At 47.0% G+C, this 27,760-nt stretch overlaps 1 protein-coding gene across 1 annotated transcript in view; it reads left to right on the top strand.

Annotated features, from left to right (window-relative positions):
• SNX29 (sorting nexin 29) overlaps positions 1 to 27,760 on the top strand; it is a 1,754,850-nt gene that overhangs the window by 382,466 nt on the left and 1,344,624 nt on the right. The window contains exon 11 of the mRNA XM_086941425.1: positions 12,588 to 12,670. Within this exon, the coding sequence (XP_086797551.1) occupies positions 12,588 to 12,670 (83 nt within the window). The remainder of the gene's footprint in view (positions 1 to 12,587; positions 12,671 to 27,760) is intronic.

The following is a 27,760-nucleotide window of genomic DNA, read 5'->3' as shown; positions in this document are numbered from 1 at the left end:
TGACTTTTCTGCAGCACACTCTTTGAACATACCAGAAATGTTCATATTACTTCCTTCACCAAAACGTTGTGACGCAGAACCAAGCACATCTGCCATATCTGCATTGGCACCACCATCACTTGCACTTTCAGCATCAGAGGTAGAAGTGTGACCCCCAGAACAAATTCCCCTGCAGATGCCAATTCTCTTCCCGTGCCCATCTCTGACACTCATTGAAGGATATCAAACTTTTTTTTGCCCACTAACCTCTATCAGCTAATCTATCAGCTGTGCGAAAAAGTTGTCCAATCGGGTAATGACCAGTGAAATTAAAGTCTGTTTTGAATCTCTTATTTCTCATGTTTTCTAGCATCACCCAAGAGCCCCCTGAAAGCATTTTGTTAAATTGCTTGTAAGGATTATCATGATGACTTTTCATTTTGTTTTGGACATATTTCACTCTACTCTTGAGGTTTTCCATATCAACCACTTCATCTTCTATCTTTTTGTTTTTACTCAACCATTCCACCACCAAAATCCAACAAGCTTTTCTCCCCCTTAGCAACACAAAAGGAGACACTTCTGTAAAAGTATGTGGAATGTTATTGTAAGCCCATACTAAATCCTTGAAAAATTTGACAACATCAAGGCCAGCAGTGAGGGCTGTTTGAATACCTTCTTTGAGTATACTATTCAACAGCGCAATTGACTTGTGCTCTGTAAAGAGCCATCACATAATGCTTGACCCCATTTTCCATAAGGAATTTTTCCATCTTGTCAGACATTTAGTTGATTATTATCCATTACTAACTCCACTGGTGAACCTTCAATGGAAAAGACTCAAACTCAATAGCAATCTTTGTACTCATTTCCTCCTCAAAAGTATAATAAATTCATTTAGAAAAAGTACTCACCAGAACAATCATGTAGTGCAATTGTTGCTGCAAAGCATTCAGGGGTCCCTCAAAATCCAAAGCTATTTTTCCCCAACCTTTCTGAAGAATTGTACCGGCATCAAAGTGTGTCCTTCAACTTCCAGCGTTTATTAGTCTAAACACATTCCTTACAAGTCTCCATCATAGTGTCAACATCCTTGTTCATTGCTGGCCACCAAAAGGAGTGCCTGAGATTCTTAGTCAAAATCCTAAAAGGCCTGCGTGTGCCAATAAAACTATCTTTGACCTTAAACTTACAGGTGAAGTAAACTTAACAATACACCTGATGTATTGGTTACCTGAACAAAATTCAACAGCTCACCTTTAAGATGTTTATCATGGGGCCCCCCATTCTGCACAAAGTCCAAAGCTTTCTTCATATCAATGTTATGATCACAAGTCAAAACCACTCTTTTTCACTAATGATACCATGGCATTGTTTATCTGAAAGAGACCGTAGTTATAGATTCCCCACCTTACCTTAGAATTCAGGTGTCAGACTGGATCCAGAGAAAGGTTTTCCTAGCAGTACCCCTGAGCATTGGTAGGTGGTGTTGTTTGACTCCTCATTCTTCGTCGGGGTCGTGGTCGCTGGGATGACGTTGCGGTGTCTAATTAGACGCCGCCCTTGCGCCCTGACATCAGTTCTTTATTTTTCTGCGACAGCCAGCACAGATCCGGAGAGAGCATGCCCCTTAATCACTTTTTGACTAAAGTTTTTCCAACTTTTGTGGACATCTTTTTCGAGTCCTTCGACTACTGGTTCACGTAGGAATGTCCCATCGTCCTGCCACAAAGGGTTTTAGTACAACCCAGTTGCCCCCATAAAAACATCCCTGGGCTCCTCCCTCGTAGAGAGGGGGTTGTAGCCCGCGTTAGGACTAGGTCTTGACGAGAGGAGGCACCCCTATGATGACGCATGACACCTATGGTGTGTGAGGGGAACCGTCCTGAAAAGGGATATCTCCTACGTTGGGCTTGGTCTTCTCAGGTCTTGTCTGCCCTCGACCCTGGAGACTGGATAGTAACGTTGGACTTGGAAGACGCTTACTTTTACATCCCCTTCTTGCTGACCCATCAGCATTACCTATGGTTCACGGTAGGCCACAAGCATTTTCATTTCACTGTGCTCCCTTCTGCCCTTACCAGCTCCCCTCAGATGTTCACGAAAGTGATGGCGGTGGTCGTAACTCATCTGCACAGATCAAGGGTTCCAGTCTTCCCCTGTCTCGATGACTGGCTGTTGAACACAGGCTCTCCCCAGGCTGTCGTTTCCCACCACCATTGCTAGGATTCACAATCAACGTGCTGGAGTCGCACATGATTCCATCTCGGAAGCTCCTTTTCATCGGAGTGGTTCTGGACACAGCACAGTTTTGGGTTTATCCTTCCAAACAGGGAATCTGAGATATTCGGGCTATGATACCGATGTTTCAGCCTCTACCCTGGATTTCAGTGAGAATGAGGCTGCTGGGCCTCATGGCCTCCTGCATCCTGCTTGTAGATCATGCCAGATGGCATATGCGGGCTCTGCAGTGAGCCTGAAGTTCCAGTTGACGCAGCATCAGGGCCATCTTTCCAATGTCTTCCAGATCTCGGAGGGGACTGCAAGTCAGTTGCAGTGGTGGCTCACAAATCAGGATTGGGTCAACTGCAGATCCCTCTCCCTTCCTGTTAGACCTGTCAGCCCTAGGGTGGTCTTACCCCGTTTCTTTGCTCTTTTGCCTGGTTTTTTCCACCATCTTTTTGTTGGACCTAGGTCTCTGGGCGCCGTACCACTGCCAAACAGTGCAGAGGTGCAGGTGCTCTCTCCCAACAACATGGCTGCCACAGGCCCCTGCTACTGCGGAGTGGCCTTTTTAGACAGGCACTAGTAGTCAGGAGCAGGCTGGGACATTAGGATAATGTAACACTGCCATCCCGCCTTTTCAGCCCATAGCCTAGAATGTGGAATCTCCTGGAACCTTCCAGAATAGGGGAGGGGTTACGCTTTGCCACCTTTAGAGAGTGGTCACCTGACCTAGGGGTATGAGGGGAAAGGAGGGAAACCTGCCTGTCAGTTGGGGCATCACTGGACCTGGGTGAACCTCTGCAGGAGTTTAGACGGGTGGGCCTAGGGGAGGAACCTACACCTCTGGAACTGACTGGGCGTAGGCACTGCTCTCTAAGTTAGGTTAGGGACTCTGCCAACCCACTGATCTGGCCCAGCGTTGGGGAACCCAGGGAACCACCTCCAGTGAGCCAAGGGAAACCATCCTACCTATGAGCCACCAACTCAACCCCCTTCTTCCTTCCACCCAAGAAACTACCCCGAAGGGTGCTGGAACCATCAAGCGCCGCAAGGAAACACTTACCTGCTGTGAGGACTGCTGGGGATCAACCAGGTAACAGCGCTGCACCATCCAAGCACTTCCCTGACAGAACTGTGCCCCCCTGCGCTGTCCTGCCTCAGCTGTGCCCTGACTTGCCCAGAACTGTTCATGCCAGACCTGCTTGCAGCTGGGACTGTCTGCCACCCTATGCGGTATAATCCCTAAGCGCTGTCCTGCCAAAAACTGGGCCTGTAAGAAATTGCAGTGGTGATAGAGCGCTGTGGCTCCAAAGCACTGCATCCCTAAAGCGCTAACCTGCTGTTGCCCTTTGAAGCGCTGTGCCCGGGAGAACGCTGTTGCCCCCAAAGCGCTGTGGCTTCAAAGCACTATTTGGCCCCTGACCACCGCGGCCCGGGGTTGCTTGCGCTGTACGGCGCTGCCGGGAGCTGCTCTGGGGCCTGTGAATCCCCACTGCGACCTGGCGCCAAATCAAGAAGATGCCCTCTGCTGATTGTGGCCTCCGCTGCGGACCCTAGAGCCTGAGGAGGGCTGCCGCGGCATCGGATTGGCCCGCGCCAGGCCTGCGAGGCCGAGTACACCTTCCCCACATGACGGGGGCGCCGGCCGCGTCATCGGCCGCGCCCCGCCCTTGCTGCCCTGTGATTGGCTGCCGCGACTGAGCCCCCTAGCCGGCTGCGCTGGAATAGGCGGGTAGCGCTGCACCTCCTGGGGGCCGTCCCTGATTGGGCCCGACGCCGGGAAAAGCCCCGGTAGACCCAGGACCGGCCATAGCATCAGCGAGGGGGCTCAAAGGAGAGCGTGAGCCCCCTCGAACTGCTGCAGGCTGGGACACGGCCAGGGGAGCTGCCTGGCCAGCGCGAGCTCCTCTGTCACACCGCCAAGGCCCCCAAAGGACTGGAACTTGAGATAAACACCCCCCGAGGGAGGGCCAGAGACCACGGAGGTGGCGGTGCTGCCGAGGAGCCTGTGTAGGTAGTGAGGCAGCCCTGTGACCGCCCCCTCCTGCCAGAGACTGCAGCTGGGCCCTGTTGGCCTGGATTAACCCCGTGGTGGCCCTAACTAGCAATGCCAGGGCCGGGAAATAGGGGGAGAAGTGACTGAGGGTCCCCTGAACTGGGGAATAGCCTTAATCGCTAACTGTTCTTTTTGTGCTAAAGTTAACCCCTGGCTAGGGGAGTGTCCTCTGCAGCCCGTCCTGGAGCAGGGAACCTGGTTTGTGTTACTAATATGCCATTCACACAAAGGTTTATGCGCCTAAGGAATGTGATACATGAAAGTGTTTTATGGAATGTTGCCATACTGAACCTGCTTAAGACAAATGTTGTTGCCTAAACCTATATAATGAAATGTTGCCTTATTTTTAAAGAGATGTTGTTCCCTAGCTTGCCCATACATATAGCAAGGTACTGACAGAGTTACTGGCCTGATGAATTGGTGCTTAGTTCATAACAATAAGTTACTTAGGTGGAGAAGCGTGGAGAAGCGTGGCTCAGTGGTTAGAGGCGGCAGACCCGGAAGCTGAGATCGACCGTGGACCAGGGTTCGATTCCCCGCCTCGGCGGGTCTCGGGCTCAAAATTCCACGGCTCGACGATTCTCGCTCTGGTGCCTACTCAACTCATGGGGTCACACTCTGCGACTCTGGGCAATAGCTTGCTTAATCTCCACTACGGCCCCTCGCGGTGGGATGCCTGGCTTTCACCTTGTGGACACCCTGCCGTGGTTTCTCACAGGGGAATACCAGGACGGGTTCCCTAAGCAAGCGCCGGGACGCTTACGGGCAGCTGTGCGCTTTACAAGTCCAGCACATTTACATTTACATTTACTTACCTGCAATGAGACAACCCTAGATAAAAGAATCTTGTTTTAAACGACTAGCCTGTGTGGTGTCATTTTATTGCGAGTGCTTCCCTGTCTCAGTGTGAGTGTGTGCTGCACTTCTGCTTTACACCTAGCCTTTGAGTGCCTTCCTGCTCGCGCCAAGCTACCGCAGTGGAATTGGTGACCCCAGTTCTTACACTTCCCAAACCAGAGATCACAGTAGTGACGGATGTATCACTTCTGGGATGGGGCGGTCACATGGGGGAGGCGGAGATCGGAGGCCTCAGGTCTCCATTGGAGTCCTGGCTCCACATCAACCTTCTGGTGCTCCTGGCGATTCTTCTTGCACTTAAGGCATTCCTTCCCTCTGTCAAAGGAAGAGTAGTGCAGGTGTTAATGGACAACACCACCGCCATGTGGTACTGCAACAAACAGGGCGGGTGGGGTCGTGGATCCTATGTCAAGAGCCTCTTCGCCTTTGGACGTTGCTGGAACATCAGGGCATATCCCTGGTGGTTCAACACCTGGCAGGTTCCCTGAATGCCAAGGCGGACGAGCTCAGCCACCGGTGCATGATGGATCATGATTGACATCTAGGTCTCTTTCAGCAGTGGGGAGAGCCTTGGTTAGATCTATTCACCACCAAAGAGAACATGCAATGTCAGCAGTTCTGCACGTTGGAGTTTCCAAGGCTGCACTTGCTCGGCGATGCCTTTAGTTGCAGCTCCTGTACGCCTTTCCGCCTGTACCACTTCTACTAAGAGTGCTAAAGAAGATCAAGCCCGACCGGGCCCAAGCAATTCTTGTGGCTCCTGACTGGGCATGAAGAGTCTGGTACCCCTCGCTCTTGAGCATGGCCATCAATCCTCCGACCAGACTGCCTCTTCAGGAAGATCTTGTGTCCCAGTCGTAGGGGACGGTCCTCCACCCGAACCTGTCCAGACTCCACCTCTTTGCGTGGTGATTGAGTGGCGACTGTTGACAGCTTTTGACCTTCCTCCTGAAGTCTGTAATGTCATCTTGGAAGCCATGCGTCCCTCCACCAAAATGGTATACGCCTATAGATAGAACACATATTTGGCATGGTGCACAGCAAAGGTAGTGGATCCCCTTTCTGCCCCTCTTTCAAAGGTTCTCCACTTCATTATTTCCTTGGCCCAGCAGGGCTGTGCTCTGGGCACTCTTAAGGGCTATCTTTTGGCCATTTCGGCCTTTCTTCGCCTTCCTGATCAGCCTTCACTTTTCAAGTCCCCAATTGTTAAAAGATTCCTGAAGGGCATTACTCATCTCTTTCCTCCTTCTCCTTTTGTAATGCCCCAGTCGGACTTGAACCTTGTGCTCACTTATCTTACGTGTGCTCCCTTTGAGCCACTACATAATTGTCCTCTTTGTCTCCTCACTTTGAAGACTGCTTTCTTGCTTGCCATCACCTCTGCTCACAGGGCAAGTGAGCTTCAGACTTTATCTTATAAACCTCCCTTTCTTGCTGTCCATCCGGACAAACTAGTCCTCAGTACTAGGCCTTCTTTTCTGCCCAAAGTGGTTACTTCCTTCCACATAGATCAGACCATCACATTGCCCACCTTCTTCCTGCTTCTGCATCCTTCCAAAGAGGAGGAGAGACTCTACCGTCTGGACCCAAAGCGTGCGCTGTCTTTCTACCTTGGCCACACAAAAGACTTCTGGGTGGACGATACCTCTTCATGGGCACTGTGGGCGCGAAGAAAGTTTGGGAGGTGCACAAACATACCATCTCTCAATGGGTTGTCCTATGTATCAAGATCTGTTATTCTTTGGCTAAAAATGAACCTTCAGTGGGACTGCGCGCCCACTCTACCAGGGCAATGGCAGCCACTACTGCTTTGAGACGCGGAGTTCCCTTTCTTGACATCTGTCAGGTAGCCACGTGGGCATCCTTGCACACGTTCACCAAGCATTACTGCCAAGACAGCCAAGTCTGGAAAGGCTGTTTTTTGAGCTGTTCTGTTCTCCAGGACTTCTGGTGGGAAATTAGTTTGCAGACCCATCTCCGGGGTTGGCATTGCTGAGGTATCTATTCTAAGGTAAGGAATCTATAACTACGGTCTCTTTCAGATGAACAAGTTACTTGCCTTCGGTAATGATGTATCTGTAAGAGACATTAGTAGATATAGATTCCTTACCGCCACACCCATACTACCCGTCCTGCGAACTGACTTTCAGTCTCTTACAAGACCCTAGTTATGTGCACCGGTGGTCAGTGTCTTGCATGGCTCTTCGCTTCTGGCGTGGAAAGTCGTGCCAGAACTGGTGTCAGCGCGCTGGGGCGGCATCAAAGTAGACACCCTGACGTCATCCCAAACGACCACGATGCCGAATACGAACGTGGAGTTGACTGACGCCACCTACTGACGCGCAGGGGTACTGCTAAGAAAAAAATTCTCCGGATCCAGTCTGATGCCTGGGGGTAATTCTAAGGTAAAGAATCTATAACTACTAATGTCTCTTACAGATACATTGTTACCGAAGGTAAGTAACTTGTTCAACGGCATTCACACCAGCCACCACACATTCATCTTCCAAAAATCCACAACACCAACATCCATTTTCAAAAGCAACTTGGATCAACAATCCACTCTCTGATTGGTACTTCCAGGAGTATATTGTACATCAAAATAATATTTCTGTAATTTTGTTTATATTCTTATAAGCCTGGACGGTGCAGACGCTATGCCTTTCCCCGCAATAATTAGGTTAAAGGCTTATGATTGGTACGTGTCCCACACATGTTTTACATGTTTCAATAGTTAATGCACAGACTAATGTCTCTCTTTAAATTGTGCTGTAACACCTCTCCGTATCCTAAAGGGTTCTGGTGCAAAAACAGTGATGTATTCCGATCCATTCACCTTCTGACATAGTAAAAGGTGACCCAGAGTTAGCCATAATTCTTAATCTAACTTCAGCAATGTGTACTTCACAAAAAGTTCCTTTCTTAATTGCAGTTAATATTCTCTTCTCTATCACATCAACAGTTTGAACAATATTAGCTATTTTTTCCCCCAGTTCTTGTTTATCACTCTCCTGCACACTAATAACCTTAACAGACAAAGTGCTATTAGCTTTGCACACCTGCATAAAATGCCTCATTTTTAAATCCTACAATTTGTTTTCCTTGAGCAGGACAATTGACATAGTTACTCGTGTGTAGCGTAGCAGACCCACACCTATAGCACTTAATAAAATGTCCTAACATGAGCTTTTTGTTATTTCTGTGGTCATTTTAAAAAAAATAAACATGTTCACATACTCCTTATCACCCGATATCACTTTCGCCGATTCCATAGACTGCTCTATCACTTTGAAAGTCTTGATAGGTTCATCCAATGAAGGATTCATACAACACAATGAATGCTCTTGCACTTTCTTAGAACCATAGTTCAAGGCTATGTAATCGCTAATGTACTAGTCCACATTGGTTTAAAACAGCACGAACTAGCTAAAATTCTCAAAGGTGCTACATACTGATCAATTGTCTCACAACAGGATTGTTTCCTCGATTAAAAATTGAAATGTTCTAAAACAATACTTGGTTCCTCTGAAAAACGAAGGGGAAGACGTTTCTCTGGCTCAATGTACACATTACAATTGGCAGAATCTCTAGCTATAACACTAGACTAGATGGGGGTTTTAAAACAGGCAAATGGTTGAAAATGTTTTGCCCTTATTCCCCCAAACAGTTAAATAACAAAGCTGCCTTCCTGACAGATGTATAGTTGATTGCATCAATAACAATCAGGTAGTTTTTAAAAACACGAAACCAATATTTCCATTTCTGAAAAGGTGTTCCTGGTTTAGGAAGAAAATGTGGTGGTTGTTGTACACTTCCTCCAGGAGCCATAACTGGTCAAATGGAGCAACAACATAATATCAGACGGTTATGATGCCCGAAGACAACTAGTACATGTCACTGTGTACTTTAGAAAAGTAGAAACATTAATAATAATTGTTATCTATTTCCTTCTCCCTCCTGTTCTTACTATGGGTGGGTGGGATTTTTAATTTCGCCAGCGGAATTGGAGAAATTAAATAATTCTGCACTACTCTTATAACACTGAATTACTAATAAATTCCACCAATCTGCTTTGTCGGCTGAATTAATCACCACTGATGTTCCAACTATGCGCTGTGTAGCGATATTTGACAGCAACAAAATAGCCACTCCAATACAACACACTACTGTGTTGCTCTTGCACACTATGGAAGACCAGCGGAAAGGTTTGTAATGGGAACTCAACGTGCACGTCAATTGTGACTAGTGGCGCATTGCTTGTGTTACTCCCTTTCCTGTCGGCACTGAGCAAGGAGCCGGCGTGTGGTTCTGTGGCTGTAACAGCCAAGCCGGCTGTCCGCGTGAAGCGGGACTTGCTGTTTGGGACACTCGGACAGATTGAGTGTGGCTGGGTATCTTTTTTGACACTTTGTAGTTGGCAGCGAGACAGGGTTTTTGGCACAACTGGAGTGCATGTGGGTCTTATGAGGGATCTGTCATCCTTGACACTGAGACGTGATGCCTTCCCTTCTCAACAGTGTTTTTGGATGTGGTAAAGAGAGGGTGCTCCAGCCAGCTTCACAGTATTAGGGGTGTCCTTGTATGTTTGGTCCCTCTCTCGTTTCGCTCAAATGTTTTAGCGGCAGGATCAAGAGATAAATAATGCAATCTGGGGTTGTTGGGTGGAGACCCAGGCACAGATTGTAATGAGGTTGCTTCATTCGTAGTGCTGGGACTACTGATGAGGCTTTCCCAGTCTTTGATGTGTAGACACCGCCATAGTTGAATGTTTTCGCGCTCAGCATCTTCGATTAGACAGTACATACATTGGTGCGTATTTGTGGTGCATCTATAGTGCTTAAACCCTAAATAACCCAAGCATGTGCGATTAGTAGTCACACCTGCTAGACATTTGCATGCTTGCACTTTGCCGACGTGAAACATATCTTGCCTTGAATGGTAAAATACTTTGGCCTAGATATATTTTTTTCTGATTTGTAAAGCGCTCGATACGGTAAACATCTCTAACATCGGCGCTGGAAGCAGTCTGCCTGAGGAGGGGAAAAACACTTCTTAATGCATTAGCAGAGGCAAAACACGTCCCTGCTACAGTAGTTATGGGGTGGAAGGTACTCCGCTAAATCTTATGGAGTTTTTATGTAATCCAACAGAATTCCGCAGGGTAAAACTCTGCGAGTTCTGCCCACCCCAAGTTCTTACTCCAAACACCTGATTCAGGACGCTAAAACTCCCCTACATGGCCAGGCTGCACTACTCCAAACACGACGTAAACCTGACATCAATGGACTGCAATCCAAAAATGGCCACCTGTACATGCGTACTGACGTCGTAACGTCTACCTACAGCAATTATCCACCTAGTGATGCTTCCTGTGGATTACGGCACCAATGTCACCACGCACAGCTAGACTGTTCTAAGCAGAGAAGTCACTATTACCATATCTGTGACTGGGGGTGAGTGTCTGAAAAGTTTCAGCGCTCCATCCATCATCTCCTTGTGTTTACTTTCTTTGCCCATAGTTGGCAGGGTATGCCCAGACGTGAGTCTCTGGCTCACTTTGCCACTGGATTCAAGCTAACCTGGCTGATGAAGGGTGTTACCCAGAAACCGGTCCCAGGATGATTCTTTCCAGTTCAGGGAAGACCTGGCTTGGCAGTTCAGGCTGTACTGTTCCTATGAGGCACAGGGTCAAGACTGATTTGCATATTGCTGGGTTTGAACTGAGGTGGCGAAGTGAGCTAAAGAATGATGATGGATCCACCCAAATCTGTGACGGGGGTGAGTGTCTGAAAAGTTTCAGCGCTCCACCCATCATCTCCTTGTGTTTGCTTTGTTTACCCTTAGTTGGCAGGGTATGCCCAAACGTGGGTCCCTTGCTCACTTTGCCACTGGATTCAAGCTAGCCTGGCTGATGAAGCGTGTTACCCAGAAATCAGTCCCATGATGCTTCTTTACGATTCAGGGAAGACGTGGCTTGGTAGTTCGGGCTGGACTGTTCCACTGAGGCAAAGAGTCAAGACTGATTTGCATATAGCTGGGTCTGAACTGAGGTGGCGTAGTGAGCTAAAGAATGATGATGGATTTAACCCAGATCTGTGACTGGGGGTGAGTGTCTGGAAAGTTTCATCACTCCATACATCTTTCCCTCATGTTTACTATTACCAATATGGCCACATACTTGCACCGTGATGTAGTTCCAGCTGTCGAGGGGATGCTCAAACAGTGCCTAAAGCGGCTTTTCTATGCCCCCATCCAATAGCACGCAAGGCGATCCTTCAATTAGAGCCGGAAGCAATCCCTCTAATAGGCTGAAGATTCCTCGATACTCCTAACATTAAAATAGACTAGTGGGCTCGGCCACCAAGTTTTCTCCTTGTCCCTAATATGTAGCGATAACAGCTTCGCAAAATGAAGACAGACTGCAGGATGAATTAAGTGACTCTTCTGTTTTTTTATCTATCCAAATAGCCCACCGCTAAGCATCTTCTTGCACCGAAATCAGACTCTACTGCTGAGAAGGAGAATCTGATTCCAGAACAAGAACGCCCAGCAATAAGCACGCGACCCCCCTAACAGCTAAGTGTTCCTAGGCTTGCAACATTCTGCATATATACAACTATTAAAAGTTCCAAGTACTATTTTGCCCTCTGTTGCACATAAGTTATTGCTCATCTGAATAACTCTGTACTTTGCATTTCTTCCATCTTTAAAAAGTGCTTTCTATCTTTGATGACATTGTGCCATATTGTACATAATTACAGGTTCAAGCAATAAACCCTTACAGGTACAATAATCACCATTCTGTTTCTGGCTTGGTTGTTCCTGCCATATGGACAACAGTCATATTTTGGAAGTTAACTTGAAACGACAAATTGCAGCAAAGAGGGAGATTGAAATATTTTGCTTTCTCAGTATGACTTTAAAGCTTTGAATAGCAATTATCTTTTCAAATACCATCTTTGTTTCGACCTGACCGATTTGTTTTGCCCACTCATCAAAGTTTGTGAGCCTGCACAAAGGAATTTTGAGAAGAATCTCTCTTTTTTAAAAAATTTTTTAAAGAAATGTTTGTCTTTTGTCCTCCTAAAGTAACCGATGTCTTCTACTTCAATTTTCCACTGGGATTTTTTAAAACAGTTACAGTAGCTTTTGCACTTATAGGATGTACTAGTAGGGCTCTGCATGTGTGTTCCAAGTTATTGAATAGGTGAATGCTGTTGTACAGCTGTACTTATTTCTCATTTTCCGAGTCACCTCTACATTAAACTTTAAAAGTTATTCAGCAGGCTTTTGTTGTGGGAAAGATAGTAATATTGAAAATATCTTTCAGGGAAGGCTCATGACTTACTAAGTCATGATAGAAAATGTCAGCAATTGCTATAACTAGCTTACAATTGTCGTTGATATCACCCAGAAATGTAAAGAGTTACTTACCTGTATGTTGACATACCTTGATTGTCTTTCACAGTGCACACACGAGCCCTCCAGTTCAAACGGACTCAATAAGCAATGTGCTGCCTTCAGCAACCGGGCCGGAATCAATGACAATTAGTGAGTACTTGCTGAAATATTAGTACCGACTGCAAACGCCAGCTTGTTATGAATGGCTCATTTATGCTTCTCTTCTTCCTGCATTTTTTTCTCTGTACATTTCCCCTCGTTCTTTAAAGCAAAGAGAAACCACTTGACAGGTCTCCTTTTTATGAAAGTCTCATGCAATTAGGATCTTGTGTATTTTGTATTGTCTGCAGGGTTTGGTTTGCAGGTGCATGGCAGCAATCCTTTACATAAAAGGAGGTTCGCGTGTCCAGTTACTAGTTCTTCCCGAGTGCCCTTGAAACCTTTCATCAATTATTATTCCCTTAAAAGTATACTCTTCAAGCACGAACCATATAGCATGAGAAAAAAGCGGTTGTATGATGGAATCCCGCATGCGTTTAGCACGCAAGCACGCATGCCTTTACAACGCCAGCATTTAAATGAACGGGTTGTTGCAATGCGTTCTTTTCGGACGCAAGTTGTTACAACGACTTGCCTTAACGGGCGCTGGACTTTAGAATAGTAGTATTCATTTCTATTCCAACTCCAGTCTGCGCAACAGTAGGGAAGGTGTTGGAGTTGAAATCCAACACCACTCCACCAATGTGCCCCTAAAGTAAGTCATTGTAATGACTTGCGTGCTAAACAAATGCATGGTTACAACTTGTTCGTTTTATTGCCAGTGCTGTAAAGGCACAGTGTGATTCCGGCTTCGCAATAAAGAATGTTTACCGAAAACAGTTTATCACCACTAGGGTCGCAACTGTTCCTACGCACGTGCCATGAGGAAGAACTAAGCTGAGTCTGTCACTGTAGCATCTAATTCTGTGTTGCTCCCACTTGTGATAGGTATTCATTGGTTATGGCAAGGTCTATAGACGGAGAATGTGTTATCCGAACTTACCATCCCTCTTCTTCCCTTTACACGGACAGTTCCCAATGACAAGATCTAAAATGGCCGTTTTTTTAAAATTTAGTATCATCAAATTTTTTATGGCTCGTCTTCATAGGCTTTCAAATTTTGGAGGCGCTACCTTAGTTTGAGACCAGAAAAAGGAGTTACTCCTTCACCTGCAAAGTGTTGACGGGTGAACTCACCTTGAGCTCTTTGCAAGGATTGTGTTTGTGAGGTGTGAGCAGAATTGGGGGTCAAAATGTGGAATTACAGTTTTTTTTATCGATGGCCCTTGGTCATAAGATTGACAAAGAAGAATGAAGATAAAGTGATTAGCACTTAATGTTGTGAAAGTGTTTCCATGTTTTAGCCCTTGCTTGGCATGCCCTCTGTGGGTCCGGGACTTTCTTCGAGACTTAAATTACCCCAAAAGTTCTTTATTTCTCTTATACAGTGCTAGCCTCTTAGAAACTGATGCTTATTCGAGGAAGTAGGGTAAGAAATAAGCCAGTTATTATTGATTCGGGATCGAAGGCGCTTTTCTATATGCATAAAGACAGCGATATAGCGAGTGAAGTAGCTTGCAGTGCGAAGACAATCTTTCACTCATTCACAAGTATTATTCCTTGTGTTGTCTTCATAAACGCTGCTGAGGTCCAGCAAGACTACGCACTCTCTCCAGATGTTTCCTCCTTCAGTGTTAACCGCTAGCACTCAACCCGCCACTCAGGCACCACATAATTATATCAGCTCAAGGCATTCTGTGGGTCATTGTGTGCCTATCTTGCTTACTAAAACAAAGACTATTTTCATAATACCGTGATGGGGAGGGAATAAAAGTACAGATTCAGCAGGTATTCCTTTAATTGTGAAGGCCAGGCATTAGGGAATTAAGAGAACACACATGTTTCATCTTGTATCGTTTTCCCCATATGTGTTCCCCAAATCCCTTCTCTTTCTATCTCATAGACCACCTTTAATGGCATCTTTTTCATATATAGAATAGCCCTACGCTGTCAAACCCGAAGTAAAAAGACAAAATAAAGAGATGTTGAAGGGAGGAAGGAAAGTAGATATCAAAAGAAAACTAAATACATCTACTAACTGATGCACTGTACCGCCATCTTAGATATTCTGACATTGGCATACTACTAATGCTTAATGTGTGCCGGTGGTTCTGGTGGGTGGGCAGCAGCACCCATTTATCATCGTCAGACTATGACCCATGCAAGGAAATGCACTAAAGGGTGAAATATGAAAAAAAAGAGATAGATCGTAAAACAATGAGAAAGTGAGAAAGCATGGTTGAAAGGGAAGCTTAAAGAATGAGATAAAAAAACAGGATGTGTAGGAGGGTGGAAAAAAGGCATGAAATGGAATCAAGACTAGGTAGATTTGGTATTTGGCAACCCAAGCATTCGTCAGCACCTGCAGATGAGTCCTAAAATAAACTCTGGGCTCTTGTACTTATTTATCTATGTATTTATTTATTGATTGATTTACTGATTTTTAGAATTAAACAGTGACTACGGTATTGGTCCAGCAAGTCAGAGAACACAGTATTACTGTTTGACCTGGCAACATTGGTGTGGGTCTCCCTTCCATTTTTTCACTGTTGCCTCCTGTATTTTTGCTATATTTTGCTGTTCTAGATGCTTTGGGCACTTTGCCACAGCTATTCAGTGCCAATGTGCAAGTGCTCCCTATTGTAAATTGTTGTAATGGATTAGTGACTCCATGATTGGCTATTTGATTTACTTGTCAGACCCTACTACACTGCACCATGTGTGCCCAGGGCCTGTAAATCAAATGCTGCTGGTGGGCTTGCAGCACTGGTTGTGCCACCCACAGAAGCAGCTTGTAAAATATGGCTCAGGCCTGCCATTGCAGAGCCTGCGTGCAGGCTGTGACTGCCATGTCGACTTATTATTATTATTATTATTATTAACGAATTTTGTACCGCGCACGGTTACCCAGGGGCATCCCAGCGCTTATAGAGACCTAGAGCAAGCTGCCATTACAGAGCAGAAAGAGCTAAAATTATTCCGGAAATAGATAGGTTTTCAAATGTTTCCGGAACCTGAGAAGATTTGGTTCAGAACGTAGTGAGAATGGGAAGGAGTTCCAGGCCCGCGCTGTTTGGATGGAAAAGCTCCTGCCACCTGAACAGGCTCTCCTAACTCTCTTTGTCTGAAGGAGGTGTTTGTTGTCAGAGCGTAGCGCTCTTGTAGGCTTGTAGGGCCGGATCATATCCTTCAGAATGGCTGGTCCTGTCCCCTGTATGCTCTTATGGGCAATACAGAGGGTCTTGAAGGTAACTCTCTCTCGGATAGGGAGCCAGTGGAGTGCTTTTAAAGTGGGCCTGGCTGACTGCCTGGCCGGAACGTTCAGCAGCAACCTTGCTGCCGCGTTCTGCACTTGTTGCAGGATCTTGAACGTTGACTCCGGTGCTCCGAGAAAGAGCGCATTACTGTAGTCCAGGCGCGAGATGATTAGACCTTGGACTAACAGCTTCCGGGAGAGTTCTGGTAACAGGGGGAGAACCTTACGGGCCGACCGGAGCATTCCATAACACACGCCAGCGGTCTTCTTGGCGTGTGTCCTAAAGGACAAATCCGGCTCCAGCCAGACCCCCAGGCTCTTGATCTCCTTCTTTGGGTCAGGCGGGGTGCCCATGCAGTTGGGCCAGCTGCTCGGCGAGAGGGCAAAACTTGACTGGCCCAAGATCATCAGCTCTGTTTTTGAGCCATTCAATTTGAGCGATGACCTGGACATCCAATCAAACACCTCTCTCAAGCATGAATGGAGCGTCTCAGGCTGTTTCTCCAGCTGTGTCAGACCCACCACTAGCTGGGTGTCATCCGCATAGCTTATGGTCTTAAAGCCAAACGGAGACACCACACCCTCCAGGGGTGCCATATACACGTTGAATAACGTGGGGCTCAGGGATGAGCCCTGGGGCACCCCGCAATGAAGTGGGAGGGGAGGAGATTTTGCGTTTCCTTCCCAAACCTCGAAGGTACGCCTCTCCAGAAAGGAGGCCAACCATTCCAGGGCCACTCCTGTGACACCTGACTCTGCTAAACGTTGTATCAGCTCTCCATGATTGACGGTATCGAAGGCCGCACTAAGGTCCAGGAGGATCACTGCCACTGACCCTCCTGTGTCCAAAGTGCTTCTGGCCTCCTCTACCACTGCTAGCAGAGCCGTGTCAGTTCCATGACCCGTCGGAATCCCGTCTGGGAGTCCCTCAACCGGCCATTCTCCTCGAGAAAGTTGGATAGTTGTCGGTTTACCAACCTCTCGGCAACCTTACTAACCCCTGGTAGCAAGGAAATGGGCCTGAAATTGGCCAGGTTCAGCGGGTCCAAGCCGGGCTTTTTCAAAAGCGCTTTGACGACCGCACTTTTCCAGTCAGGCGGCACAGTCCCGTGAGCGAAGGAGAGATTGACCAGATCGGTCAAGGGCTCTCCTATCGACAAGGCGGCCTGCTTTAAATACCGCATTGGGACGGGGTCCCGAGGTGAGCCACTTTTCAAGCTCCCGAGGACCTTCAGTACTTCGCCTGAGGTTACAGGGCCAAATGACGTTAATAGTTTCTCCGAGATGCTCAAGTCCTCAAAAAAGGCCGGAGTCCCCATCACCGGGGGAAGAGAGCTAACAATGGTATCAATTTTATTCTTAAAATAAGTGGCCAATTCCAGACATTTTTCCTGTGGTCTGTCGTGGACAAGTATGGGATCAGGCGGTTTAAGAAGCTCCTTCATCACTAGAAAAGCTTCCCTGGATGAGGACGCAGGGTGCTTAACTCTCTCCCCATAAAAGGAGGCCTTTGCAGCACGTATTGCAAGTTTGTATGTCCTTAGTTCCATGCAATATTTTTCCCTGCTATCTGTCTCCATATTCCTCCTCCATAACCTCTCAGCCCGTTTACAGTTCTTTCTCAGGGTTCTGAGCTCTAGGGTATACCATGGGGCGGACCCCACTCTCTTATCCCTAATAAGCATCTTCTTGAGTGGAAGCACATGGTCCACTGCGTTGGTCAGCCAGTTCCTCACCGTGGCATCTGCAGTCACCGGATCCCGACCCTTCTCAGGCTGGGTGCCCTCCAAGCGGGCATTCCAGGCCTCTACAGGGAGCCTTGACCATGCCCTGTCTATTCTAAATTTCCTGGGTGGGAGAGTGTCATCTCACTTTACCTCCCAACTAGCCATAATCAATGAATGGTCGGACCAAGGAAGAGCGAGGGGTGGCATAGCTGATATACCCACCACCCACTTGCCAGTCCCTAAACCTTCCCTTTTATGCATGTTAGTCACCCCTAAGGTAGGCCCAAGGTACCCCTGTGGGCAGGGTGCATTGTTTGTAAAAGGTAGGACATGCCCTGATGTGTGTGGCATGTCCTGATAGTGAATTACAGCCAATTTCGTTTTTCACTATTGCAAGGCTACCTGTTTCCACAGGCCAGAATGGGCAGTTTGATTATAACATCTCATAATCCAAACTGAACCAGGTGAACACAGTAGAAATTCGAGTTTAGTATGCTTGAACTCATAATGTTAAAATACATCTTTTAGTGAGGGTGATTTTTACATTCTGTGTTTGAAAATACCACTTTTAGAAAGTAGGTATTTTCTTGCCTAACCATCCAGTTGTCCCTGCTAGGTTTGGTATTCCATGTCTGGTTTGTGAGTGACAGGGGGCTGGAGAAGGCCATGGCTCCAGCAGTCTGATGGGTCAGGGCTGGGCTGAATAGGACCTGCATTGAATAGAGAGTAGGGGCGGAGATTTCCTTTCACTGACCTGAGCCCTCATAGAATAGAGAGTAGGGGGAGGAGATTTCCTTTCAGCTACCTGGGCCAGGTCTGCTCTCAGACAATACTGTCTCCACCTCCTGCAAGGAAGCTGCACCCAGGAGGACAGAACTGTATAGACTAGGTACAGACACTCTCTGCCTTCAGAGAACAAAGGATTTTGCAGTATAAATATTGGGGCCCAGACCCCAGAACTTTAGATCACTTGTGGGAATCAAGACAAACCTTTGCCAAGGAGAAGAACCAGAGAAGCTGAAGGAAGATTACTGCCCCTGTGCTGTTGCTGTTTGAGGTTGGCCTGTAGTGGTTTCTTTATTGCCAAGGAAAGGAGAAAAGGACTTTGTTGTGTTTACTTTATCATCTTGAGGAAGATCTCCAAGGGCTTGTGACTGAGCTTGCCTCCTGTTCTGAAGTTTCAGGGACACAAATACTTCACCACCTGCTCCCCCTGAATTCCCTTGCTGGGAATTCTACCTGTAGTGAGGTGCCTGCTGCTGTCTGGGCCCTCTAAGAGACTGCATGTCGCTGGGAGCTGGAAGCGCCCCGCAACGAGGAGAAGCGTATCACTGCCGCAGCAGTTGCCTTCACATCGCTGAAGAAGCGTGCCACCACCGGCGCAGCTGTTCGCCATTGTACCGCAGACGAAGCGTGTTGCATCACTGGAGATGAGTGCCGTCACAGTGGTTGCCACCGCATCACCGTAGAAGTGTGTCACAGGGCCTGTCGTGGCTCCAAAGTTCACCGATTTCGCCGCACGGCCTTAGGGCGTGCACGCATCACATCCACATTATTGCATCGCATCAAAGATGCCATTTTGTCGCATCAGATCATCGCATCGAGGCGCCATCTTGTCGCATCGTAACTGGAACGCATTAAGAAACCGACGCATCACCTCCTATCCGGTAAGGAACCGACGCATCACCTCTCCTGCATTAAGGAACCGACGCATCACCTCCACAGAAGCAAGGAACCGACCCATCACCTTCCCTGAGACCCTTTTGTTTGTATTGTATGACGCATCCAAGGTACTTTGAGAGTTAGGTGGTGCATTTACCATCACATTGAACTAAGCTATTTCTACCATTTTAAAGTCTTATTTTTATTACAATATTGTTGATTTTTGTTGGTTGGTCTTGTGTTAAGTCTAGTAAAGACTACTTATTTTTCTAAACTGGCGTGGTGTCCATTTGTAGTGTTTTCACTGTTGTACTGTATGTGTTCACAAATGCTTTACACGCTACCTCTGAGATAAGCTTGTCTTGCTCATGCCAAGCTACCAAGTGGGTGAGCAGGGGTTATTTTAGAAGTGTAGCCTCTTACCATGACTAGAAGCAAGGGTCCCTATTTGGACAAAGGTGCAAACCATTGCCAACTAGAGACCCCCATTTCTAACAATTACCATTGTGACAAGAGAGCAAAAATCATGTTGCCCAAGAGTTCGTACAGTGCATCAAGGAATTAGCCTTGAACCTTTAATTCTTTAGTGGATTTCAGATCTGCTTGACTACCACCTAAAATGATGCCCTTGAGTTATACCCAGACTGCAGAAGAGTGCATGTGAATTCTTTCAAGGTAGCAGCCCCTTTTCCAAAAGAAACTCCATAGCAGCAGCTCGATGCTCAGAAGGGAGCTGACTGTAGGAACAGGACAAGCTCAGCAGGCGCTTGCCTCATGTTGTAAGACAAAGGTAAGAATAGCATCTGAGGCCGAAGCTTGTGAGTGCCATGCTCTCTTGTGCTAAACTTGCCTCTGCAAGTAACCAGTACTCTCCCACACATTCTCAATGTGCTGTAAGAGAACAGTGGCCAAGTTTTCAAGTTTATTTGTTTATGCTCAACTAATTAAAGCCATTACAAATTGATAAAACACATAAAACAAAAGGGTAAGTGTGGCACCTAATACCATCCTAAAATATAATTCAGTGAAAAATGTAAAATTATTGTTATAAGTACGTCACCTGTAAAAATGCCTGCTTACAGTAAAGGAGTGTTGAACACTGCCTCTGCACAAGTAATAACATAATTTACAAAATTGTTAATCCATCTTAGTTTAAAGTGGCCATCTTAATGGCTGCTCCAAGTCGCATAGTCTCCCTCGCTAGCAAACGTCATCATGACGTGGCTGCACGGCATCATTAAAGCCAACGCTAGCACCTCAGTCACTCCTGAGGAATGTTAACAATTCCTTATTTCCAAAACGTCCCGAAATCCATGACTGTCTTCAAAGACGTGCTTGTCCGCTTCACACAATGAAGGCATTATCCATATGTAATCTACCACAGCACACAGAACTCCGGCCACTAATATATATTATATATGTATGCACTAGGAGATGTTTGCGATATCAATCTATAAGGGTGCACACCGATTTAATATGGATAAATCAACAGGCGTCACAACCTCATAGAACGAACTCGAGAGGATATTGAAAATATCGATCGGGGAGGGTAAGAATGTAAATACTAAAAAGTATGTGTTTAGCATTTTACGGAATTGCATGCGATTTTAATGTGTTTTTAATTCTAAAAGAGAGTACCAAAGAGAGGGAGCCACTCAAGTGAACATTTCATAAGGCAGCTAATTGATGATCACATTTAGCGCCTAAGTGTATTACTGCTGCTAGATAGCTTAAATGCGTCGAGTTTGTCTGAGGGCAAATGAGGTGCGAGGGCCTTACATGAGTCAGTCTAGTTTGTACTTGATTCTGGCTTCGAACCTCAGCTCGTGAAGATATTTGAGCAATCTGTAATGTGTTTGCATTTCTTGGGGCCAGCAAAAGTCTAGCGGATGAGTCGACTAATAGCTCTTATAGGCCACATGCTCTGGCATTTTCTACCCTGAAAACCTGGAAAAGGACCACCAAAATCTCCCTAATAATATCTATGCCAGCTAACTTGTACTAACAAGGATTGAAAAAGCCAATAGGCCTCAGTTTAGTGTACAAATGTGCGGAGATTTGGAACATTAGAGTGAGACACTGCAGGGGGGATCCAGACACTGACAGAGAGGGCTACAGTTTTAAATTAGTCTCTCGAGCCCTAGCCCACCCTGTAAGGTAAGATTAAGTTCATCTGGGCTTCTCCCTGGCATACAAATGCCAATTTACTGTACCATTTAGTAACCCTTACATCTGTACTTTTTTGTAACTATCTAAAACAAAGCTCTAGTTTGAGCACATGTTAATTTTTCCAACTTATCTCAAGCATACTACTATCAACTTTTGCTATATTAATTTGAGTAATTGTAGTGTGAATAGAATCTAGGAATATGTCTCGCTACAGCTTTCAAAAATCTTTAAAAATGTCAATGTTCTCTAGAGGTTTTTAGATTTCGCCTGGCGATCCGCTGCGCAGCAGCGTTCGCACAGGCAAAATCTTTTGAGAACAGTATGTGGCTTTGTCCCACCTCTCTTTTTCATTGGCTAGCTCCATAAATGGAGGCTAGCCATTGGAAGAGAGAGGCGTCCATCATTGTCCGAGGCGATTCGTGGGCGTTCCGGCGTTTTTTTTCCCTCTCTGCCCCTTTTAAATCGTCATGCGGCGGTGGGCGGATGTTTTTTTTTTTTTGTCAAGGTTTGTTTTGGTCATTTCGCAGAAGATGGCGCCCGGGCAGTAGCTTCGTATTTGAACAGCTACCGACTGATCCCGCAACTGGTGTTCTGCACTTTTTCATCGTTTATGTCCATTTACCCCCTCCCGGTGTGCCCGTTCCCGCCCCCCCTCCTGCTGTCCGTGTGCCCATTCCCGCCCCCGTCCCCGCCCCCCCCTCCCGCTGTCCGTGTATATATTAGAAAACAATAAAGGTAACCTTGCAGGTTATACTGCACGTGTAGCACGTCATGGAGACATTGCAATCTGGCTTGGGGACAACTTCCTAGAAGAGCGCCGCAGCCTTGGGGGTGCTTGGAATACGAAATAGAGCCCGCGAGAGAGCCCTGGAGGAAGCGACCTCGAGAGAATGCGGAAAGCCACGCGCAGCCGGGGAGACGGATGAGCACGAGCCTGTCCTGTCACCAGGCGTGCTCAGGGGTCAGGTCAGGCACGCTTCAGGCCCATGGGCCTTTCACCGGGGCAGGGCTTCCCGCTATGATTCTCTTTCGATCAGTTTTCGAGGTGCTTTGGCTATCGAGCGAAGCAAAGGGTTGCAGCTAAACTATGCAGTCCAGGGAAGTGCAGGCTTGACTGTTCCTTGTAGCTCCGGCCAGATCCCAGCTTATGTTTATTCAGTGAGCGTCGCCTCCGTGTTAATGGCCACATTATGCAGATCACCCCTCTCTAAACCTTTCCGGGTAGACGTTCTTCTGCAGTGCCGCAGGGGCTCTCTCTGCAACCTACACAACATTTAAACCGGAAATAAAGAATGGGTGTATGTGAGGGTGAGCGAGGGGTGATAGTTTTCTTTGTGAGCTGAAATGCCTTGTTGATAAGTGTGTCATGAAGGTGTTAAATGCGCGATATAGCACATACATGATAGTCACGCTTCTAGCAGAAAAAGCACATCTGTGTTTTCATCCCAGACTTCTAATCCCTGCAGAACTAGAGGCCTTGTTCAAAGACCAGTGCATCCCGTTTTAGAGACAGGGACGTGAAAAAACACTTCCTCGTCCCATCACGACTACCGTATTTCCACACTTCCAGCACAAATAGCTTTGCCTTTTTTTCTATCACCTTAGAAGGGTCCCGGAGGTTGAGGTTACTTAGCACGAAGCATTATAAGCAAGAGACTTCCAATCACAGTTCATGTTTTTGGGCAGTGCACGAGGTGTCACCATGGATCACCTGGTTCATGAAAGTCACCGAGAAGCCTGGGAGAAGGTGTTTCAACTGAAGGGCTGCAGGGCAGGATCCGTCGCCGGGCCCTGATGAAAGGCAGAGCGGGTCTGTGGGTGAAAGGAGGAGCTCCGCCGCCCCCGGGGGTGGCAGAGCCGCACAGGGCACCTCACCTCCGCAGGGTCCGTCCCCGCCATGACGGTCCAGTTGTCTCCGGTGACTGGGCTGAGGTCCGGTGGATGAAAGGGGGAGCCGGGGAGAGATGCGAGACAATGAAAGAGCCTCCGAGGGGCAGTGGAACCGGGACTGCACACCGCGCAGGATCCGACCGGTGGCAAAACCAGCGCAGCGCGGGGGACAGACACTGATCCCCACTCGCCACATACAGCTCACCCCACACAGCTCACAACACACTGATGGATCACGAGACACAGCTCATCACACACAGCTCACCACACACAGCTCACCACACACAGCTCACCACACACAGCTCACTACCATACATGCCAACATTTCAGAAGAGCAAAGTGGGTGTGTGGCTCTGGGTGAGTGTGTGTGGCTCTGGGTGGGTGTGTGTGGCTCTTGGTGGGTGTGTGTGGCTATGGGTGGGTGTGTGTGGCTATGGGTGGGTGTGTGTGACTCTGGGTGTGTGTGGCTCAGGGTGTGTGTGGCTCTGTGTGTGTGTGTGTGTGTGTGTGTGTGTGTGGCTCTGGGTGTGTGTGTGTGTGTGGCTCTGGGTGTGTGTGTGTGTGTGGCTCTGTGTGTGTGTGTGTGTGTGTGGCTCTGTGTGTGTGTGTGGCTCTGGGTGTGTGTGTGTGACTCTGGGTGTATGTGTGTGTGGCTCTGGGTGTATGTGTGTGTGGCTCTGGGTGTGTGTGTGTGTGGCTCTGGGTGTGTGTGGCTGGCTCTGGGTGTGTGTCTGTGTGTGGCTCTGAGTGTGTGTGTGTGTGGCTCTGTGTGTGGGTGTGTGTGTGGTAGTAATTGCTGTCTGCTGAGCTCGTCCGTAGGGTACAATAGGTCTCACATTTGCGAGAGAATGGCAATGTAAATGACAATGCCATTTATTTATCTGTTTTCAAAACCAACACATAAATACAAAATATGTCATTTACAATGCCAATAGCTCTAACTTTTCCAAAGGCGAAACCATTGCATTGTAAATGCTTGTTAAATCATTGACATGAAACTGCACTTCTAACAGGAACACATGATGTTAGTTGGCAAGTGAAAGCAAAAACTGAGCACTCATCGCTTGACTGTCACGCTTTAGTGATGGAACTGGATGTGTGCAAGTCACAGACCTACTGATAAGATCAATTGAGAGTTTACAGAAATGGCAGAAAGGTTTGAGGGATATAAAAAGAACACTGATGGCCTCGTGGGGAGAACGTATGATTTATCTCGTTCGTGTCTCCAATGTATCTATACTACTATAATAAAGCAGAAACTTTGCGGCTTTGAGGCGGGTAAACTCGGGAACCTCTGCGCCAATCTACACACCCGATACACCGTTGAAATCGGCAGGGTGTGTAGATGGTTATAGGCTACATAAATTAAAAAAATAAACGTTATTTAAAATTTTAGTAGTCCCTCAACAGTAGCGCCGGCCGCGACGTGCGTGGTCACGTTAGGAGCACGGGGAGGAGCGGCGCCCGAGGAGCGGGGGACATGGCGCGGGGGAGGAGCGGTGACATCAGGAGCAGAGGACCGGCGGCGGAGGAGGAGCGGCGGACATGGTGCAGGGGAGGAGCGGTGGTGCGAGCGGACAGGCGGGAGCAGCGCCGGCGGAGGTAAGGGCATTCATGTAGGGGCAGGCGGGGGACGAGCGGCGGTCGGGGAAGCCTGAGGACAAGAAAGAGGAGGCAAACGGTGCACTACAAATGTCAGACAAACGGTGCATTACAGGAGGAAAAGGAGGAAAAAGTGCTGTGTAGCCAGAGGGGTTTTAGATGCTGTAAACATTTGAGCCACCTCGGCTTCCGTACGATAATCCCATGCTCTTCTCAATGGGACTCTGTGCTCCGCCGTTAACAAAGTGCGCAACAAAGGCCTACACACGGTCAGGAGAAAAACGGTACCCCCTCGAACGAGGCTACCTTCTGTCAAAAAGGGGAGAGTTTGCTCACATAACTGTCAGAGGTGAATATGTTATTGTTTAGATGTGTTTGCTTCACTATAGGAGATTATATTTATATAGGAATATTTCCTTCACGAATACCTGCGTCCCTTGGGTGGAGTGGAGGGAAGGGGGTGGATGACGTGTGCACGAGGAAAAAGTGACGTGTGCAGGTTACAAAAGCGGGGCGGGAGGGGGCCCTGAAGCCTAATTGCTCCCGGGTAACGTCGGGACGGGCTGCTAGTTTATTTATAAAGGGGTGTTATCTGATACAGTGATACTGGGCCCTTATAATTGTAGCTTGATTTTATCAATTTAGGTTCCTCAAAAATGTTAAAACACTTAAAAAGCTATAGTATGTATTCTTTTTTTTACGTTTTGAGTGATGTTTGCAATTACTTGTATGCAATAAAAACGTTAGCAATGAATAATACATTCCGTTAGTTTTTGCAGCGTATCCCCTAACCTAGGGAGGTGGATTTTTTTTACTAGGGTATCTGAGTTTGAACTTGAAGGGCCCGAGTATGAGTACCCTGGTAATCCTGGCATAGTTGTTAAAAGGAATTGCCAATCCCATCTGCATTGCAGCGGTCTCGGAAACACCGCTGAGAACAGATGAAACGCCTGGGTGGAACTCTGGGGGATCTGGTGAAAAACATTCGTGAATTGTGCAGAATCACTGATTCCTGCATGTTCTATCCTAAAACATGCATTCAGGAGAACATCCTCCCCAAGGAATTAACAATACATTCAATATCCATAACTCTGGGAGAGTCGGGAATATCGGACCGTTTTCCTATCAGCTTGTAATGGGCTACTTAGCTATGTCCCTGTCCCTCCTAGGCCTAAGTTTGCTCTTATTTTCAAACACCAGGACTTATTTATGACAGCCTACCACATGGTGGCGCTGTCTGTCTATTATTGAGCATAGTTTATCACCAAAGTGTTCAATATACTCTTAACAAAAATATTAAACTGGGGAGTCCAGGCCATCCTTACAGTTTCAGGTGACCTGGAATAGTCCAAAATGCCACATTTGTATTGTCTTAATATTTGGCAAAGTTGCAAGACCCAGACGCTTACATTTTTACAAATTAAGCACTGGGTTCTGTCCATTAATGTCTTCCTTCCTTACTGGATACCAGCGCCTCCATTATGAATTCCAGACATTTTAGTGATGTGCCATGGATAAAGATATGTTTACACGTACAATGATTCAGTTCTGAGCTGTTAACCTCATAAACAACCAGTCTCTCTAGTTTAACCTCTGTAGTGCCCACTAGACATCCAGAATATATTTTTTTGTTGTAGGAGAAAAATATGGTGCGTGGGTAAGTGTTGGGTCTATCCTGCAGCCCTAACACATCAACAGTCTTACTATCCTCTCAGGGAGCCTCCCATTAACCTTGGTTTAATTCATTCCTGTCCTTGGCACTAGGTTCAGCCTTACAAGTGGGGTAGCATTCTTATTGATACAAGTGGGGGAATGTTGGGGGTGGGACATTTATGGAGCTTCCTGAAGTGTACATGACAGAAATTCAAGGAAAATATGTGATTTTAGGCAAAGTTTGATGGTTTGCAGGGCAGTGTAGTTACGAAAAGTTATGAATTAAATGCAAAACACACCACCTGGGACTCCCACGAGTGTTTAATTTTGAGAAATGTCTGGGTTTTGTAGGTTTTCCCTGGGTGGCTGCTGAACCTGGGCCCAAATATTGCATCAACTCCATTGCCAAGTCAATTAATTTTCTTGACATGATATATTAATATAGTCACATTTTCATTTTGGGCCCTTTCCTGTCACTAGTGCTGGTTTGAGGTTTGCAAGGGTTTGTGGGTAAGGAAACATTCTGAGAATCAAGCAATGATGGAGAAGTGTGGCTCAATGGTTAGAGCGGCAGACCCTGATGCAGAGGTCTAGCCCGGGACCAGGGTTCAATTCCCCCGCCAAAACCTATCCCTGACCCCTATAAATACCCCTGTACCTCAAATCCCAAACCTAGCCCTGAACCCTAAAAATACCCATGTACCCCCAAACCTACCCCTGACCCCTAAAATACCCCTGTATCCCCAAAACCCAAACCTAGCCCTGAACCCTTAAAATACCCCTGTACCCCAATACCCAAACCTACCCCTGAACCCTAAAAATACCCCTGTACATCAAACCCCAAACCTAGCCCTGAACCATAAAAATAACCCTGTACCCCAAAACCCAAACCTAGCCCTGTACCCTAAAAATACCCCTGTACCCCAAGACCCAAATGTTGCCCTGAACCCTTAAAATACCACTGTACCCCAAAACCCAAACCTACCCCTGAACCCTAAAAATACCTCTATTCCCCAAAACCCAAACCTAGCCCTGAACCCTAAAAATACCCCTGTACCCCAAAACCCAAACCTAGCCCTAAACCCTAAAACTACCCCCGTACCCCATAACCCAAAACTATATCTGAACCCTTAAAATACCCGAACACCCCAAAACATATACCTCAGTATCCCAAAACATATA

Source organism: Lissotriton vulgaris, chromosome 10, assembly GCF_964263255.1.
Source record: "Lissotriton vulgaris chromosome 10, aLisVul1.2, whole genome shotgun sequence".
Taxonomy (NCBI): domain Eukaryota; kingdom Metazoa; phylum Chordata; class Amphibia; order Caudata; family Salamandridae; genus Lissotriton; species Lissotriton vulgaris.
This window is presented reverse-complemented; position numbering and strand designations above follow the sequence as displayed.